General features: G+C 50.1%; 1 protein-coding gene across 2 annotated transcripts; it reads left to right on the forward strand.

The window, feature by feature from the left end:
* The first annotated feature begins 3,993 nt into the window (after positions 1-3,993).
* LOC118792957 (palmitoyltransferase ZDHHC5-like) lies at positions 3,994-17,414 on the forward strand. 2 transcript variants are annotated; one of them, XM_036550864.1, is made up of 11 exons: positions 3,994-5,093; positions 6,121-6,242; positions 6,661-6,818; positions 7,704-7,876; positions 8,230-8,332; positions 9,406-9,497; positions 10,002-10,134; positions 10,334-10,457; positions 10,587-10,693; positions 12,898-13,853; positions 14,905-17,414. In XM_036550864.1, the coding sequence occupies exons 1-11, from the start codon at positions 4,942-4,944 to the stop codon at positions 15,137-15,139; spliced, it is 2,355 nt and encodes a 784-aa protein (XP_036406757.1). In that variant the 5' UTR covers positions 3,994-4,941; the 3' UTR covers positions 15,140-17,414. The 2 variants fall into 2 exon arrangements, with proteins under 2 accessions (XP_036406757.1, XP_036406758.1); XM_036550865.1 differs by having other exon boundaries at positions 3,995-5,093; positions 12,898-13,892; positions 14,905-14,982.
* Positions 17,415-17,478: the final 64 nt, after the last annotated feature.

The following is a 17,478-nucleotide window of genomic DNA, read 5'->3' on the forward strand; positions in this document are numbered from 1 at the left end:
TCACTGTCCGATCTCACTATACACCTGTTGCACCAGCTTAAGTGCAGGCCAGTGTTAAGCCAGGATGTTGCTGTGTGTGACGTGTGTAATGGCCGCTCATGTAAATAAACATGCAACAGTACTTGTTGCTAGGCGCTGCTTGTGGCCAGCAGTACTCTGAAGATGGTACAGCTCATCCCCAACACTATTTTGACTGAAACAATTTGCATAGCACCCGACAATGAGGGCAGAGTAGGTGACAAAGCCGTAATTGATGCACACACTGACTGCTCTGGTAGCACATAAGCTGAGATGGGTCTCTTCTGCTTAATCCAAACCTCTTGGATCAGTTTTGTGTTGGTGTAAACAGTGAAATGATTATCACCTGTTTTAGAGAAGTTCCTGCCGCATGCGGCTGTCCCACCGTATCCCAGTGCAGAATCCAGCTGTGTCTGTTCTCTGCTTGGAATCTCTGGCAGTTAGCTTAGTCTGGCAGTTTGTCAGTCGTGTGAAAGCCTCAGATTCTGCTCCAGTTTCCATCAGCTTTTGAGACACTCTGTTTAGGCAGCATCACATTGTGGCTGCAGTGTTTCCATTCCTCTCTAAGCTCCTGTAAACTTTGCCCCAAGCTGTTTGCTGGGTGTTGGTTGTGGTGTTTGCTGTATCTGTGGAGTGTGCCCTGACGGCCTTTGGTGGGAGGCTACAGTATCTGGACTGGTCCAGTTGCTTTATCATTTTCTGGTTTCTTTAACTGCGTGTGTACCCTCTGTTGTGGTTGGCTCCAGGCTGACCTCTAGATCTCCTCCCTCCTCAGTGATAGCCCTGCTTACAGGCTGCTGAGGTGCTTCTACCTGTGCAGGTGTTTTGCAGGAAGGCTGCACGGTCCTCCTCCTGGCCCTGCCCTGCTGCGCTCTCAGCCTTTCTGCCTGAGGAGACTCTGATGCAGTTCTTCACCTGTCTCCCGTCTCTTTGGTGTCCTATCTCCTGCCTTCCCCTGCATCTTCATGCTGTCTCTGATGTCTTCAGTCTCCTCCCTTGTATCCCCATCTGGCTGTCTCCTGAATACCAGGTCTCCATTGCAGGCTGTCGCTAGCGTGTGCCTGACTCCTCATCGGTTTATGACCATCAGCAGAGCGGATGTCCTAACCAACACGTGACGTTTCCACAGTGCGCTTCTGAACTGGTTTACGTCGTGATCAGACCGTTCTGTTTCTTTTCACAAGTGCGCTGGCAGAGCAGTTGCAGCCTTGGTTTTAGATTGAGCTTCTTCCCTGAGGAGTGAAACCCAGAAGCTGGGGGTGTGTAGCTTTGGAAAGAATCCCAGTGCCTCATTCACTGCCCCCCCCTCCCCCCCCCCCCCCCCCCCCCCTCCAAACGTCCCATTCGTGGCGGAGCTGCCAGATCAATTCCTTGCTCTGCTGCCACGTACGTCCTCAGGCTCAGGTTGTCAGATCTCCGTTCCAAGCCACTTTCAGTCGCCTTGACCCAGTTGTGCAGTCTGTGCCGGTGTGGGCAGCGCGTGGGATGGCAAGGGACCAGGAGCTGATGTAATGAACTCATTTCATTGTCGATAGACATGTGATCTGTGATTTCTCTGTAGTTCACTTAGATCCGGCTGCGCTTCACTTGACGTGCAGTCCCCTGCTGGGGCCATACTGCAGCAGTGTATATGGGGAACCTGCAGTTAAGCACCACTGGAGGTCCATCGTTTCAGTTCTGCTGTCACTCGTGATGAAGGATAACATGCAGATGTAACTTGTGCTGCCGTGTATGTGCTGCAGCTGTGTTTTTAAATGGATGCCTCTGAAAGCAAAGTGCACCTCCTTCACCAGCCACCTCTGTGTCTCTGTCTTGTTTGTGCACGTTTTAGGGGGCGGATCCCGGCCTGGCCCGTGGGACGAGCAGCACGGGTGTGAAAGCCAAAAGAGGAGGACCTGAGAGTGCGGGGGGGGAGAAGGAGAGCGTGGAGGAGCACCAGAGTGGAGGAACTTCCTGTCGGAATTTACAAACCCTCACCTCCACCCTCCAAACGGTACCAGCCAAAGCGGCTCCAGTTCTGTGTCTGACTCATGATTTTGGAGGGTGGGGGGAAGCAAGACCGTGATGCACCTGGCCTGTCATGTGAACGGGTTCTGACGTTGACGAGTTGTGCGAGTCTGTCTTCAGCACCTTGGATGACGGACAAGGAGAAGGCACATTGAGACTTGCAGACACATTTTTTACGAATCTCTTGGATATTGTTTTTGTATTTTGGTTTTTTTGGCATAGTTTTGTTTTTAATTTTTAGCACAAATTCTCTCTTTCACAGTTTTTGTGAAAGAAAGAATTTCTTTCATTTTTTATCCCTTAAGTTTTTACTGCTTTGAGGTGAAGACCCTTTTTTTTCTTTTTTTTTTTACCCTTCTGGACTGAAAAGCAGCGCTGAGTCTTGCTGTTCAACTCGACATCCCATCACCTGTAGAAAGCCATCCGTGGAGTGATTTTCCCCCCCATCCCAATTGTAGACTGAAAAGTTCCACCGGTCCACCTTATCGATTCAGTGCTTTGGGCTTTCAGTTCAGAAAATACTCTGCTTTCCACTGGGACAGTGCAAGCAGTCTGCTTTTAGCCTTTTTTAAAAAGGGCCGCAATTCTGTGCTTCACATTGTAGCACAGCTCTGTGTGTTCTCTCCACCCTCTGAATGTGTTTCTCTGGGCCTGCTTCTCCAAAGGGCGCCTCCGTTCTCCCACCTGCGTTTCGTGCGCGTTTACCGTGGTGCATCCAAACCCCGCTCCTCGTGCGCGGGGGACCTGGCAAAATCAAGTGCCGTTTTGCAGCCTGAATCAGAATCCTTTTCTAAACAGCTAGCAGGAAAGAAAAACGGCCGTCTTTCTTCAGATTAACCGTTTGTATTTCATTTTTACATTTTTGTTTTCCCCCATCCACTCTGAAAAGCAGTCCAAATTGTCTGTCATCAGAAAAGCTCCCGCTCATCACCCCCATTACAAACAGCGCCTGGATTAGGCTAAAATAACCTCTCGCTCTCTCTTGCCTTTTCACGAGCTCTGCAGTGCGTCTGCTGGCACTTTTACACTTTATGTCCCGAAGGGTTTAAAAACACGGAGCCAAGACAGAAATTGAAAACGTGAAGTAAACACATTTTGACCCAACACAAAACAAACCTCTGACACTAATAGTTATTTTCCCTTCTCGGATGAAACCCCTCTACAGCGAATACACCCGTCTGATACCTGTTTTATATGTGCACTGTGGGATACATCCAGGCCTGGTGGACTAACACAGTACCATTGGAAAAAGTTACCTGCAGAAAACTGAACCTGACCGGTTGGAAGACTGTACTTAGAGTTGTGCCGGGAACCAAACAGCTGCTCCCTCGTCTCAGCCTGACCGTAAAGCACAGGGCGCCTGCTGTGTGTGTGAGACTCAGAGGACATTCATCACCACCGCTCCGCGGCTCAAACACCACCGTTTCCTGTAAGCCTGTTCAACTAAGACCAAAGCAAGGAGGAGACGAACTGCGGTCCTCCAGCTGAAAGGATAACAACATTCTTGCAGTGCACGCTGTTGGAATACCGTGGAGGAGAGGAAACAGACGTTTATATCTGTGTGAGCGTATCACACACGCCCTGCACAAGCAACGTGTGTTATGTCAGTGAATTTGCACTAGGTGGAATGCAGATTGCAGCGTTGGAAGAATCGGGCTGTACATCTGTTGCGCAGAAACGCGGTCCGAAAATGATCTCAGTTCAGCTATAGGCTGAAGTAGGAGGCACTGTTTACCATAGTGCAAGGCTAATCCAAGAGGCGACGTGTCAAACGTGTTAACCACCTTAACACAAAATAAATAGCTATTGCACGTGTTATTACATCTGAAATCACTACTGGAGTTCTCTACTAAAATTTGGATGGTTGGATTGCACAACTAGTACAAAAAAATTTACTAAGGAAGAGATTGTACTGATTTATTTTTTATTTTTGCACCAAATACAATTTTAAAAAGCCATATTGTAAAATAATTTCAAACTATTTTTAAAGAAACTGCACTTATTTTTCTATCACAGTATCCTCTTGATTTGAATTTGAAACTTTCATTTTGAAGCTATTTAATTGAGAAACATTAAATTGCACAACTCTTTATACATATGTACATTATTTGGGCCTAATTTGTCACAAAGACGTGATTGACTTTATTTTTTCATAATTTAAGTGTTTTCTTGACGTGTTTTGAGACCAAGCGTTGATGAGCGCCAGGATGTTGATTTAATTCTGATTCCCAGACGTTCACTCGGTGCAAATCTTCAGAACGTAACCTGCATCAGAGCGAGAAACAGAGACTCATCCGCATCCCTTTCAATCCGTAACTGACTTTTAACAAAGTCTGTCTCTATGCAGTGTTAATACACTATCACGAGCTGCTTGTCTCACCTTCTTCTCCTAAATTTGTGAAAAGTGGTTCTATAGCAAAGCAAAATTCTTAATACGTGTTTTTTTTTTTTTTTCCACCCAAAGTGTTGCTGTTTTGGTAGAGCCGTACACACAATACAAGCCTCTCTCTCCTTGGATTTAGTTTTTTTTTTTCCTTTCACTTATTTCCCCCCGTTCTGAGCAGTGAAGCACAGCCTTCCTCCCGTCTCAGCAGTAATCCCACCCCCCCCCCACTGCGTAGGGCTTTTTAGTCCAGAAGCTCATCGCTGTCGGCCTGGCCTCCCCCGCACCTCAGTGAAACATGCCTGCGCTTTGGTCCTCCCTCCATCCAGTGAGAAGACGAAGACTCCACTCTTTCTGACCCCTCCTCGCATCTTTACCCCCCCCCCCCCCCCCCCCCCCCTCCTCTTTATCTCTGATCCCTTGCTTCATCCACCCCTGAAATCTCTCAGGTCATTCTCCGTCTCCTCCCCGCTGCCGTACCTCCTCGCTCCCTCCTCCTCTCCCTCCCTCCCTCCGTCTGGGCCGCGGCAGTGATGCCGGGCGGCAGTAAGAGCGGGGGCGTCGGCGGCCCCTCTTCCTCGCCGCCCTCCTCGCCCTCTCGCCCGCTGCGCCCCAGCCGCTACATCCCCGTCTCTGCGGCAACGGCCTTCCTGGTGGGGGCCACCACCCTCTTCTTCTGCTTTACGTGAGTGTCGGCCCGGCCGCACGCGCTCGCTCACACACGCACACACACACACGCGCTCGCTCACACACGCACACACACACACGCGCTCGCTCACATACACACACACACACACGCACACGCACACGCACGCACACACGCACGCACACATGCACACGCACACGCACACAGACACACACACACACGCGCACACGCACATGCACACGCACACGCACACACACACACACACACACGCGCACCTGAGTATGTCTGCCATGTGTTCACTCGGGCAGATTTGCGCTCATTCATCAGACGACAGAAAGCAGCAGCTGTGCAAACCCCTGTTCTTGGAAATGAGACCTGTGCGTCACGGAGGAGACAATGAGTTACAGGCAGGATTTCTGATCCCCAGCAGCTCCTTCATGTGGAGACATGTGGCAGTTTTTCCCCCCTCTCCCCCTCCGTCTGAACCCCCCCCCCCGCCCCCCCGCTCTGGTCAGTGGGTTATTAGTTGTCCTCCAGATTAAAAACCGCAAAAGCAAAAACTAGGCCAGCATCTGTCAGGCTTAATGAGGCGGCCGTCCCCTCTCGCCGGGTGATTGTAATGTAATTCCCCGCACAGGCTGCAGCTCTCGCTGTGCTTCTTCTCCTCCTTAAGACAGTTTAAAAACAACAGCAAACGACAGCCGCAAATACGACAGGGAACGGCGTATATGAAGAGATTCATACCTCCCTGCAAGAATGCTTTCTGCAGCCAGACAAACCTGCACGAGCTTGTTGGGAACAGGCAGCGAGAGACACACAGACACACACATTCGCTCACTTGCTCACCCTCACACGCACACACACACTTGTTTTGCTTGCCGCTGTGAATGCAGGGTACTGTGTTTGTGTAATGTAATATATTTGTGTAACTGGATTAGAATTGGCTCCCCCCAGCTGCAGTGTGTTGACATAGCCGTAACCCTTTTAGTACCCGTCACTCAGCGGTGCAGCCCGGAGTCGCCGATCTGTAATTAACCCTTTCTGCTCCGCTCCCTCTGTCCCTCAGTTGCCCATGGCTGTCGGAGCAGTTCTCCATAGCCATCCCTATCTACAACGGAGTGGTCTTCCTCTTCGTTCTCGCCAACTTCTGCATGGCCACCTTCATGGACCCTGGCATCTTCCCCAGAGGTACCGGCCTGGCTGCGCCTCTCCCCCCACCCCCCCGCACGCTCCCACGCCCTGTTAATAAGCTGTGTTGTGTCCGTAGTGTGCAGCAGGTCAGAGGAAGTGTATTTGACAGTGCTTTATATCTGCCCTGTGGTGTGTGAAAGTCTCTAAAGTCTATGTGTTTTGTTATGATTCATGTGGAAAGAAATAGCTGGAAACATATAATAGCAAAAAAGACCCGTATTAGATGCCGCTATTAATGTCGGGCACAGGGCCAGTGTGCAGCACCAGCACATGTGTCAGTGTTAATGTGTCAGTGCTCTGTGTTAATGTGTCAGAAACGGTGTTAGTGCTCTGTGCTAGTGTATCACTGTGCTGCATTAATATGGCAGCTGTGTTAATGTGTCAGACGCAGTAGTAATGCTGTGTTCTCCCGCAGCGGAGGAGGATGAGGATAAGGAGGATGATTTCCGCGCTCCGCTCTATAAGACGGTGGAGATCCGCGGCATCCAGGTGCGGATGAAGTGGTGCTCCACCTGCCGCTTCTACAGACCCCCACGCTGCTCACACTGCTCCGTCTGCGACAACTGCGTGGAGGTACGAGTACATGCGCGCACGCACACACACGCACGCACGCGCGCGCACACACACACACGTACAGACCCCCGCGCTGCTCACACTGCTCCGTCTGCGACAACTGCGTGGAGGTACGAGTACACACACACACACACACACACACACACACACACACACGTACAGATACACATACTCTCACACACACACACACACACACACGCACACATGCGCACACACGTGCACTCACACGCCCCCACACGCACTCACACACACTCTCATTCACACACTCACACTCCCACACCCATGCCCACTCACACACCCATGCCCACTCACACACTCACTCACTCACACACTCACTCACACACACACTCACACACATTCACACACTCACACACATTCACACACTCACACACATCCACACACTCACACACACACACACGCACTCACACACATACACACGTATTCACACACGCACTCACACACACACTCACTCACTCACTCTTCAGACCTCAGTACTTCAGTAAGACCTTCCCAGTGTTGTGTATCCTGTATCCATTGCCACAGTGGAAATGTACTGCAGAATGTACTCGGTGTTGATGCTTTGCTAAGAGAAACCCGGCTCTGTATGTCCAGCAGTTGGAACAGATACTTCCTGCTCACCTTCCTATCCTGTGTTCTGCAGTTCAAAGCGTATGAGTCATTTATAGCAGACGTGTGTTTGACTCGCGCTCTGCTGAAAACAAATGACAAATTGTAAATAAATGTGTGGTTTATTACACTCGATTATTTATTAAAATGTGTATGGTGTAATTCAATTGGCATAAAAGCTCATTGATACAGACATACATTCCCTCGTGTTCTCTCCCTCTCTCTCCCTCTCTCTCTCGCCCTCTCCCTCTCCCGCAGGATTTTGACCATCACTGCCCGTGGGTGAATAACTGCATAGGGAGGCGGAACTACCGCTACTTCTTCCTGTTCCTGCTGTCGCTGACGGCCCACATCATGGCCGTGTTCGGCTTCGGCCTGCTCTTCATCCTGTACCACACGCAGCAGCTGGACCGAGTGCACTCCGCCGTCACGTATCCTTCCCCACCTGCCCTCGGGCTTCGTCTGCGCTTCTGTCTGTCTGTCTGTTTCTGTCTGTCTGTTTCTGTCTTTATCTGCCTCTTTGCACCCGTACGGGCCTGTGTCTGTCTGGCTGCATGTGGCTGTCTGTGTGGTTGTGTGTGTGTGTGTGTGTGTGTGTGTGTGTGTGTGTGTGTGTGTGTGTGAGTTCGTGTCTGTCTGTTTTTCTGCCTGTGTCCATGGGATCGTGTCTATCTGTGTCTGTCTGTGTCTGTAGGATCACGCCTGTGTCTGTCTCAGTGTCCGTGGGTCTGTGTCCGTCTCAGTGTCTCCACGTTGCCTGGCCTCCTTGACACAGTCCTCTCAGCATGGCTGTGATGTGTGTGGCCGGGCTCTTCTTTATCCCAGTCGCCGGCCTCACCGGTTTCCACATCGTACTGGTGGCCCGCGGCAGGACCACTAACGAACAGGTCTGTATGTGTGTGTGCGCTCGCGCGTGCACGCACGTGCATGCACGTGTGTGTGTCCGTTCAAGCGCGTGCTCGCGTGTGTGTACGTGTGTACTTACTGTGTAGCATTCCCTTTGAGTGTGTGTCAGCAGTGTGTCCTGTGTCAGCACTAGAGAGATCAATATATGCATTAATCAGAGACATGCTCTTCATTTCAATGGATCAAACTGAGACAGAATAAACCCCAGCAATCTCCAGGGTACAGAGGAGGAGGAGGAAGGAGGAGGAAGAGGAGGGGGAGGGAGGGGGGTCGGTTTAGGGAGGAGTCTGCGGGAGCCAGCAGTGGCAGCCGTAGTCGACATGGGAGCAGTAGTCACAGCACAGATACGTTAGTGTTTTCCAAAGGTTTCAGTACGAGAAGAAAAGAGGGATGAGGATGGAGAGAGAAATGAAAAGAGCAGATCTGGCTGCTTACAGAGAGTGGGAGGCTGAGGCACAGGGACAGTGGCTGTAAAAGCAGGCTCGTCAGCACAAAAGATGAGACTTGTCTGGTGCCTTCAGTGCTTGTAGAGAGTGGGATTACCCTGGAGTGAGTGGAGAACTGGCTACAGAGCAGTGCTGAACCAGTTACACATAAAAGTGTTCATCTTCTTGCCGATTTCAGTGTTTTCCTTTTTCATGCACTTGCAACGTGACATGGTTAATGACATCAACAAAACAATGTGCCACATAGCACCAGTGACTGGGGAAGTAGATGCCACTCCTACAGTTGTGTAACTGAACTGACTGATACAGAGTGTGTTATGGAGTGAATCTGGAGCTGGTGGTGAGGAAACGGCTCTGCCGATGGGATGCCGCTTTGTTTTTGAGTGAGACTGCGACCAAGGTGTTTGTGTGTGTACACCCTCCGGGAGGGCAGAGAGTCAATCCCTAAACGCTCTGTAATCCCGGCAGATACGACCCATTTACCCTAGCCCCACAGCCTGTAATCTCATCACTGAGGGAAATGAATCAACTCTCCCTCCCTCCCTCCCCCTCTCTCTGTCTCTCTCACTCTCTCACTCTCTGTCTCCCTCTGTCACCCCCCCCCACAGGTGACGGGGAAGTTCAGGGGGGGAGTGAACCCCTTCACTAACGGCTGTTGGAGGAATGTGTCTCACGTTCTCTGCAGCTCCCAGGCCCCCAGGTCTGTCTGCCTTCGCAAGTGCTGTCTATTCATCAGTCTGGATGTGTGCTGAAGCAGTTAATGTTACCTTTCAGAGAGGCTCACCTGTAAATCACACCCGGACTCCAGGTCCTTGTTACGCCACACTGTTCTGTCTATAAACATGGAAGACAAATATTTAAGGCCGTTCACCTTGTGTTGGAATTTGGGTTGGGAAAACAATGCATGAAGAAGCTGTAGTTTGACAACAGAAATTCCACATTGTGTACGCGTGTACTGTGTGTGCACGTCTGTATTCATGTGTGCGCCTGTGTGCGTGTGTGTGTCTGTGCGTGTGTGACTGTGTGTGTCTCTGTGCGTCTGTGTGTGTGTGTCTCTGTGCGCCTGTGTGCGTGTGTGTGTCTGTGCGTCTCTGTGCGTCTGTGTGTGTGTGTGTGTGTGTGTGTGTCTGTGCGTCTGTGTACGTGTGTGTCTGTGCGCGTGTGCGTCTGTGTGGGTATCTGTGTGCATGCGCGCGTGTCTCAGGTACGTGGGCCGGTGGAAGAAGCCGCAGACGGTGGTGGTCCAGCCTCCCTTCCTCAGACCCCAGCTCTCGGACACGCAGCTCGGGGCCAAAGTGCTGGACAACGGGATCCAGGCGGACCGGCACAGCTCTCGGGTACGGCCGCTGTCAGCGGGGGGGCGTGCAGGACGCGCTCTCTTTCTCTCTTTCCACTGTAGCCGTGCTTTTGCGCTGAATCATCACCGTCTGCGCTGTATTTAGCCCTCTCTTTCAGCGCTGCGTTACAGTGCTGTTATGACCTCGCTATCACACTGTCTGTGCTGTGTTGACCCTCCCCCCTCTCTCTCCCTGCCAGTCCAAGAGCAGTCTGGACATGATGGAGAGCCAATCAGCAGATGCAGAGCCTCCTCCCCCGCCCAAGCCTGAGCTCAGATACCCCGGCCTGCCCCGGGGGCAGCTGTCCATGGGGTACACAGAGGGTATGTTCCCCTCACCCAAACTTGCCTGCTCTGTGTCCTCTCTGCTGTGTTCTCATGTTATCTTTGGTACTGGGCGTAACTCTGTTGTATCACTCAGTATCAGTTCAGCCGTCTTTTCTCTCCCCCCAGAGAGCAGTCTGCTGAATGAGGCCCCACCCACACCCACCATGTACAAGTACAGACCCGCCTACAGCAGCCCAGGGAAGAACCACACAGCCCTGACCCACTCCAACAAGGTAACGCTCCCCTTTACCATAGTAAAACACAGCTCTGACCCACTCCATCAAGGTAATGCTCCTCTTTATCTTTACCATAGTAACACACAGCCCTCACCCACTCCGACAAGGTAACGCTCACTCTCACTCCCTTAATCTCCTCAAGTGCTGATCTACAGATGAATTCAGATCACTTTCCCTGAGTCTATCAGGTGCTGAATGTAAAGTCCTTTGAGCCCTACCCAACTCTCCGGTAGTAGAGCAGTCATAGCAATTATAGCTGTAATTCAAGAGAATTGTGACAGTATTTATGGCCTTTTTCTGTTGTTTTAATTCCCCTTTTGAGTACAACGTAGATGATATGTTGGCATCACTTTCCTTAGAATCCAAAAAGGGAACGTTAGCCAGGAATCTGACAGCTGCACAGAGAAATGGCAAGATTTGCATCGGAGTTTCGACAGGACTCGTGAACGAAGTTAAACAGGTTTTCACAATGCCGCTTGTGTGAAATTTTAAACTTCCTGACTGTTCGTGAAGGAAGTGCCTTGGTGATTACAAATCACACCAGTGGCTGAGTGGGACTAAAAGCTCAGCATTAGTTCGGTAATGATTATGTGTGATAATGTCCATTTTTCCTGAATTCAGATGTTCGGATGATCATATAACCATTGTGGGACAATCTGATTTAATTATTTTCGCAAAACAATTGAATGTGAATTTAAAATCTCTCATATCCAGTTTAAAAAATTGTGTGCACTCAGCAGAATCACAAATGTCACGCTCTGTGCAGATGAATATGTGATTGTTATGATTGCTTTATAGGTGTCACTGCTAGTTGCTGTACTTCTTGTGTCCTCTGTCTTGACACTTGAACTAACTTTATGTCTTTACGTTACTTTTGATCTTACATTCTTGTCGCAGTTTTCTTTTTCACTCTATAATGTTTTTTTGTTAGGTGATGTCCTGTATTCTCTTATGTTAATACCATTCCCTTTTATTTTTCTTTTGGTTTTCTCTGTCAATCAGTGGCAATCAGTTGATCAGTAAGTTAAACCTGGAATTACTCCCTTGTGTTTCTGTGGATCCATGTGTCACCTTCGTTATATTTCTGCACATAAACATGGCATCAGATGTGTGGGGGGGATTCAGTCACTGAACCAGAGTCTTTGCACCCCATAAGCAGAAGTTTCGTAGACAGCGCTAGTCTGAACAGCCACGTAGTATCAGTCTTTCAGAATAAACAGAGCAGGTGTCTGGGGGGGGGGGGGGGGGGGGGGGGGTGGCTTCCCGAAACTCTAAGAGGTTTTTCGTAATGTCAGAATGACCTGTGACAGCAGCGTTCATACCTCCATCTCCGTCTGTCAGTGGAGCATCAGTTGGCCGTATCGGGCTGCTCTGGCGTTGGCTGACTGTACACAGACGCCACAGGGGGTCTACAGACAACATTCAGTCTGCTCAGACAGACTCACGGTTCCTCATGCGATTAATATCGTACAGCCATCACTGAAAGCGCCATGAGGATTATATACGGTAGATGATTGTAATTTCGTAAAAGCCGGGCAAATCCATATGGATTCTATTCACGAGGATTTCAGAACCATCTGTTTTCCGACTATTCATTTCAGAATTGTCATATGGAGCCTCGTCTCCCCGCTCCTGGATATAGGGAAGATTCTCCGCTCGAGTGGAGGATGCGTAGTTTTTCAGACAGCACACTGGTTTAGATAATATTGTGTGGTGTGCGGATAATGCGGGGTAGCGCAGAACATTGCGGTGAGTAAAGAGCACACAGCCACGAGGCCCGGCCGAAAAGCAGGGGTGACGTGATCGCGTGGTCCCAGAGCAAGATTAACCCTGAATGAGTGATCTACCCCCCCTCCATGTGGCTGATCGGCGGCACCCCCAGCTCTGTCCTCCTGGTGTAGACTCGTGTGCTAAAGCTGGATTAACCCTTTTTCCCCTTTGTTGTTGTGTGGGCTTTGTGTCGCTGTGTCCTCTTAATCGTGTGGTCCGTTTCCAATAGAAACCGTGCTAAATCCCCTATTGTCCTCTCTCTCTCTCTAGTGCTTAGTGGTTGTAATACTGACCTTGTCTCTTTTTTTAGAGAGTGACATGCTGTCGGCCTTATCTCACTCCGTCTCCTTTTGTCTCCCCTGTTACCCACCCCCATCCCTCCTTCCCCCCTCCCCATCTGTCCTCTGGCCCCCACCCCTCCCTCGCCCCAGATGAGCCGGGGGGACAGTCTGAAGGAGCCCCCACCCATCCTGCAGTCCAGCCAGCAGCCCAGCTACCGGTCGGAGCCCAGCCTGGACGGGCGGGGCGGCCGTGGGGACAGGGGGGAGAGGGAGAAGGGCGGCGGCGGAGCCGGGGGGGCGGGCGGCGTGCCCAGCTCGGGGGCGTCGGCGTACTCCCTGGGGGGTCGCTCCTATCCCTCCTTCACCGACCCGTTGGTGCTGTCGGGGGGGGCCTCGCGCTCCTCCAGCCTGCGCTCCACGCACACAGCCCACAATGCCCTGGGCACGCTGCACTCGGAGGGCACCACCTCCACCAGCTACAAGAGCCTGGCCAACCAGACGCCCCGCAACGGCAGCCTGTCATACGACAGCCTCCTGACCCCCTCCGAGAGCCCAGAGTTTGAGTCGGCGGCCCCCGAGCTGTCCCCCCCGCACCCCCACCCCCCGAGTGCCCCCCCGCAGGTGCTGGGCTACAGCTCGCCCTTCTTGTCGGCCCAGATCACCCACCAGCGCGATTCTGAGCTGCACCAGGCCTCCGCCGCCCTCCTCTCCTCCCCCCACAAGTCTTACCTACGTGCCTCCAGCCCGCCCCCCCCGGAGAAAGAGCACCTGCTGCAAGACTCCTACCAGCCCCACCAGCACCACCCCCGGCCGGCCCGCTTCTCCCGCCCCCCACTCCTGTCCGACTCCCAGCCCTACACACCCCGCACCCACTCCCTGGGCTCCCCTGATGCCCCACAGACCCCCACCTCCCCCACTGCCCACCCGTCCACCTCCTCTCACCCCCCGCTGGGGAAGTCCCTGTCCTACACCGGTGCTGCGGTGGAGCTGCAGTACCGCAGCCGGCCACCGGAGGGCGGCGCCACCGCTGCGTACCCCGACGGGCTGCCCCCCAAGGGCAAGAAGGCCTCGGGCAGTGGTGGCAGTAGTGGGATCCAGGCTCCAAAGTGAGTACTGCTGTGTGCAGTGTCAGCCCCCTACCTTCTGTGAGTGTTTCCTCCTTTTCTATATTACTGTGATTTCCAAAACTGCTGTGCTCCCATCTTGGCCTCTTGCTGTGTGATTATTTCTGTTGCTTTTTCTTGCTGCTGTGTTTTTTCAACCATCTGTCTCTGTGAACCCCATGTGTGTCTGTGTCTGTCTGTGTATGTCGGGCAGGGGTCACTGTCCCCCTTCCTTCCCTATAGTGAACACTATTAGTGTTCATTAAACTGGGCTGTTTTTTCCTTCATGAGTTAAAAAGTTCTGCAGTATTAATAAACTCATTTTTGGAGGCACTGCCATTAGTTCACTGTGGTAGAAATATCTGCTAATTGCTAACTGATTATTTTGCTGAGTGGTTTTACTGTTTTTTTTTGCTCACATTGTTGATAATTGGTCATGCTGGCAAAGCAGTTGCTGAGAATGTGAGACCTGAGATTAGCATTAGCTTGTCCAATGTTGTGATGTTTGTGAATGTGTAATGGCATTACAGTAACTTTCACAAACACACCCATGGACCTGAGAAAGTGCAGTTTTACAAGTGTGCTCCGGGTCAGTGGTCCTGTCTGTATGCTGCATTCTTTCCATTTGCAGTCAAGGGGACTGTTTCATGGACATTTTTGCACTCACCAAAACTGCCCATACCTTGCATTTTTTCTTTGAATGGGTTGTGCTTGGTTCTCCGTAATTGATGAATTAAAGGTTGAGCATTAACAAAAGTCTAGTTAAATATAGACTCACAGCTATACACAGCTTCTCTGTTGGGTTCAGTCAAACATAACAGCTCTGTGTAATGGTTCCGGCTACGTAGCTGGAGGAATATCAACCAAGATTATTTTGCAATCAGTGTCACATTGCACTGAATGTGGTTATTTGGTTTTGTTTCCTCTTTTCCCATAATCATGTCTTTCCTTCACTCTGCTCCATATTCTCTTCCCTCCATCACCTGCCCTGCATCCTTCCCTGACTTTGTCCTGGTCACCTTCCCCTCTTCCTATCTGTAATTCTGTCTTTCAGGGACGAGATTCAGATGAAGTCCTTCAGCCGGTCAAATGGGCAGCCCAGGTCTGCTCCACCCACCCTCCCTCCTTCCTCCTCCCCTTCTTCTCCTTCCCATCCAATAAGCCCCACCACTCGCCTGGGCCTGGCCAATCACAGCTCTCCTTCCCCGCTTAGTCCCACCCACAAGCCAGGGGGTGGAGTGAAGAAGGTGACTGGCGTCGGAGGGACCACCTACGAAATCTCGGTCTGAGTGACGGGCAACCATTTACACCAATGAGGAGTAAGGATTTCCACCATGCTCCAACCAAGGGAACCTTCTCATTGGAGGAGAGGGATGTCATGGCATGATCTTCAGTGAACAAAGACGGAAGGAGATAATAACGAAAGATTTACAGACCTCTTAAAAAATGCTACTTGACACTCAATCTCTCCTTTGCCAGCAAGAAAGAACGAGACAGTGGAGGGGAGAGGGCTGGCTGACTGTGACATTCATAAAAGATAAACACGCACCTCACGCCTGTGGAATTTCATTCATTTAAAGTTTATGGAGAAAAAAAACCCTTAACTGTCGCTGTGGGCCCAGGAATCCAAGTCTGGCTAGAGAGGCAGGACTCGTTGACCAGCGGAAGAAAAACTGCTCAGCTAGCCAGTAACAGAAACACAAACTTTGTGGGCCTGACAGATGGGTGTCTAGTAGGGGCGGGGGGCATTTTAAATGGTAAGTATATAAATTGTTCATACTATACAATGTATTCTTTACAGGAGAAAAGAATTTTACATGGCTATTCACGAACTGTAGCGGCTGTGGGAGGAACTTTGTCTGAATCAAGATTTGTAGCCAATGGGAGCCGTCTCACTGGCCAAATGGACCTCTGTTATTGCCTCAAGACCACTGCTGCCATCAAAACCGATGACCAACTTTCATCAGAGACACGGAAATGTACTGAACTTCTGGGTAGAGAGATGCTGGATTGGGTTCATAGTAACGGCAAAAGCAGCCTGTTTAGATAAGCTTGGATTTTAGAGAGATGGCCTTTGGATTCCAGGGAAAATATTTTTCTTTTACTTTTTTTAATTCTTTTATTTTTTTAAATGTTATTTTATATGAATATGAATATATATATAGAAATGTTGATAAAAAAATCTCCAGGATTATATAGCTGGCCAATGACATTTGAGAGGCATAGAGTCTGGAGCTATTAAGAGACCTGTGCCCAATTTGATTGATGGCTGCATCAGCCAGTCAGAGGCTTTGCTCGAATTCTCGGCCAAAGAGAAGGTTGTTTCGTCAGATCTTCTCTCTTAGCTCAGACGGCCAATGGGAATAATGTAAGCCACACACACAGGAAAAAAAAAATAAATTCAGCATTACAAAATATTTTTTGTGGAAGATTCACATTCTGATATATTAATTATTGAGAATATGATATGCAAGTTGTCTGTTGTAGCTTTAAATTACTGTTCTTTCAACGTTTGCAATGTTTCAATCAAGAGCCAGAAGCCCTGTTTCTGTCTTTGGTTCTTAAGGATCGCTGGCCAACTAGGAAAAAAGCCAGCACAAGAGGTTGTGACTAGTGAGCCAGAGAGAGCCATATCATCCCAGTCTGATTGGATAATGCCTACAGCCAATCAGGACTTGGGAAGTCAAGATTAGAGACTTGACTGAGACCATGGGACCCCCCCCGACATCATTCTTAGTATCAGGTAATAACAATTTGTTTTTCCATAAAGCCAGCAAGAGCCAGATATGAAAAGTTTAGGGGCTTGCATTTATTTGAAGGGACAGTTTGACCAATCAGGAACAGAATTCTGGCAGCTGGGGGAGAAATATAGAGCAGTACAGTGCTCAGGATGTGATTGGCCCTCAACACAAACGGTCAGGAAAGGAGGCGGAGCCTGTGCAATGTGCATTTTGAAGATATAACCAGTAAACACACACTTTGTCTTTGCAGTGTCGGTTAATTTCTCTGGTTTTCCATCGTTGGCTGGGGTGGGAGTTTACTGTTGGCATTGTTGTTTCCCTCAGAATGAATGTCTACTTAATTGTTGGTTTTACTGCACAAGAGCAAGTGAGATTCTTCCCCCGAATCAGTGTCATATCAGATGTTTAGAGTAAAAGATAATATTCGCATGCAGCAGTGGCACAAGTTTACTATTTGCACAAAACCCCCGAGCAAACATTCTTGCTGCTGCCTCCAAAAGTCTCAAAACAAGCCATCTGTGGAGCTGAATGTGAAATGGGCTCAAAGAACGAAGCCAAATGAAAAGTGGGAGCCCTGACAAGGGGCATGAATGTGCGCGCTGGCCGACAGCGTGTTAACGTGCTGTGGGCGAGTCTGTCCAAAATCCCCCCCCCTCTGAAAAATGTGGTCTCAAACAAGCTGACAAACTGGTATGAAAGGGTTTTCCAAAGTGTTTCGAATAATTAAAACCCACAACCATGGCCTTATGAAGAGATTGTTGGATGAAAATGGTTCTCTCAAAAGTGTCTACCTTACAAATGTGTATGTGGTTGAAATAAAAGATGGCTGTATTCAGAAGTGGCGAGAGCAGTCGAGTGCTGTTACCTACAGGTTTACGACAGGTGTG

Source organism: Megalops cyprinoides, chromosome 18 (genome assembly GCF_013368585.1).
Source record: "Megalops cyprinoides isolate fMegCyp1 chromosome 18, fMegCyp1.pri, whole genome shotgun sequence".
NCBI classification, from domain to species: Eukaryota; Metazoa; Chordata; class Actinopteri; order Elopiformes; family Megalopidae; genus Megalops; species Megalops cyprinoides.

Bases quoted from the DNA above. Each gene is read 5' to 3' on its own strand.
- LOC118792957 (XM_036550864.1), top strand. From the start codon at position 4,942: ATGCCGGGCGGCAGTAAGAGCGGGGGCGTCGGCGGCCCCTCTTCCTCG. The intron at 7,877-8,229 runs GTATCCTTCCCC...CAGTCCTCTCAG, and splicing joins CGAGTGCACTCCGCCGTCAC to CATGGCTGTGATGTGTGTGG. The intron at 10,694-12,897 runs GTAACGCTCCCC...CCCTCGCCCCAG, and splicing joins CCCTGACCCACTCCAACAAG to ATGAGCCGGGGGGACAGTCT.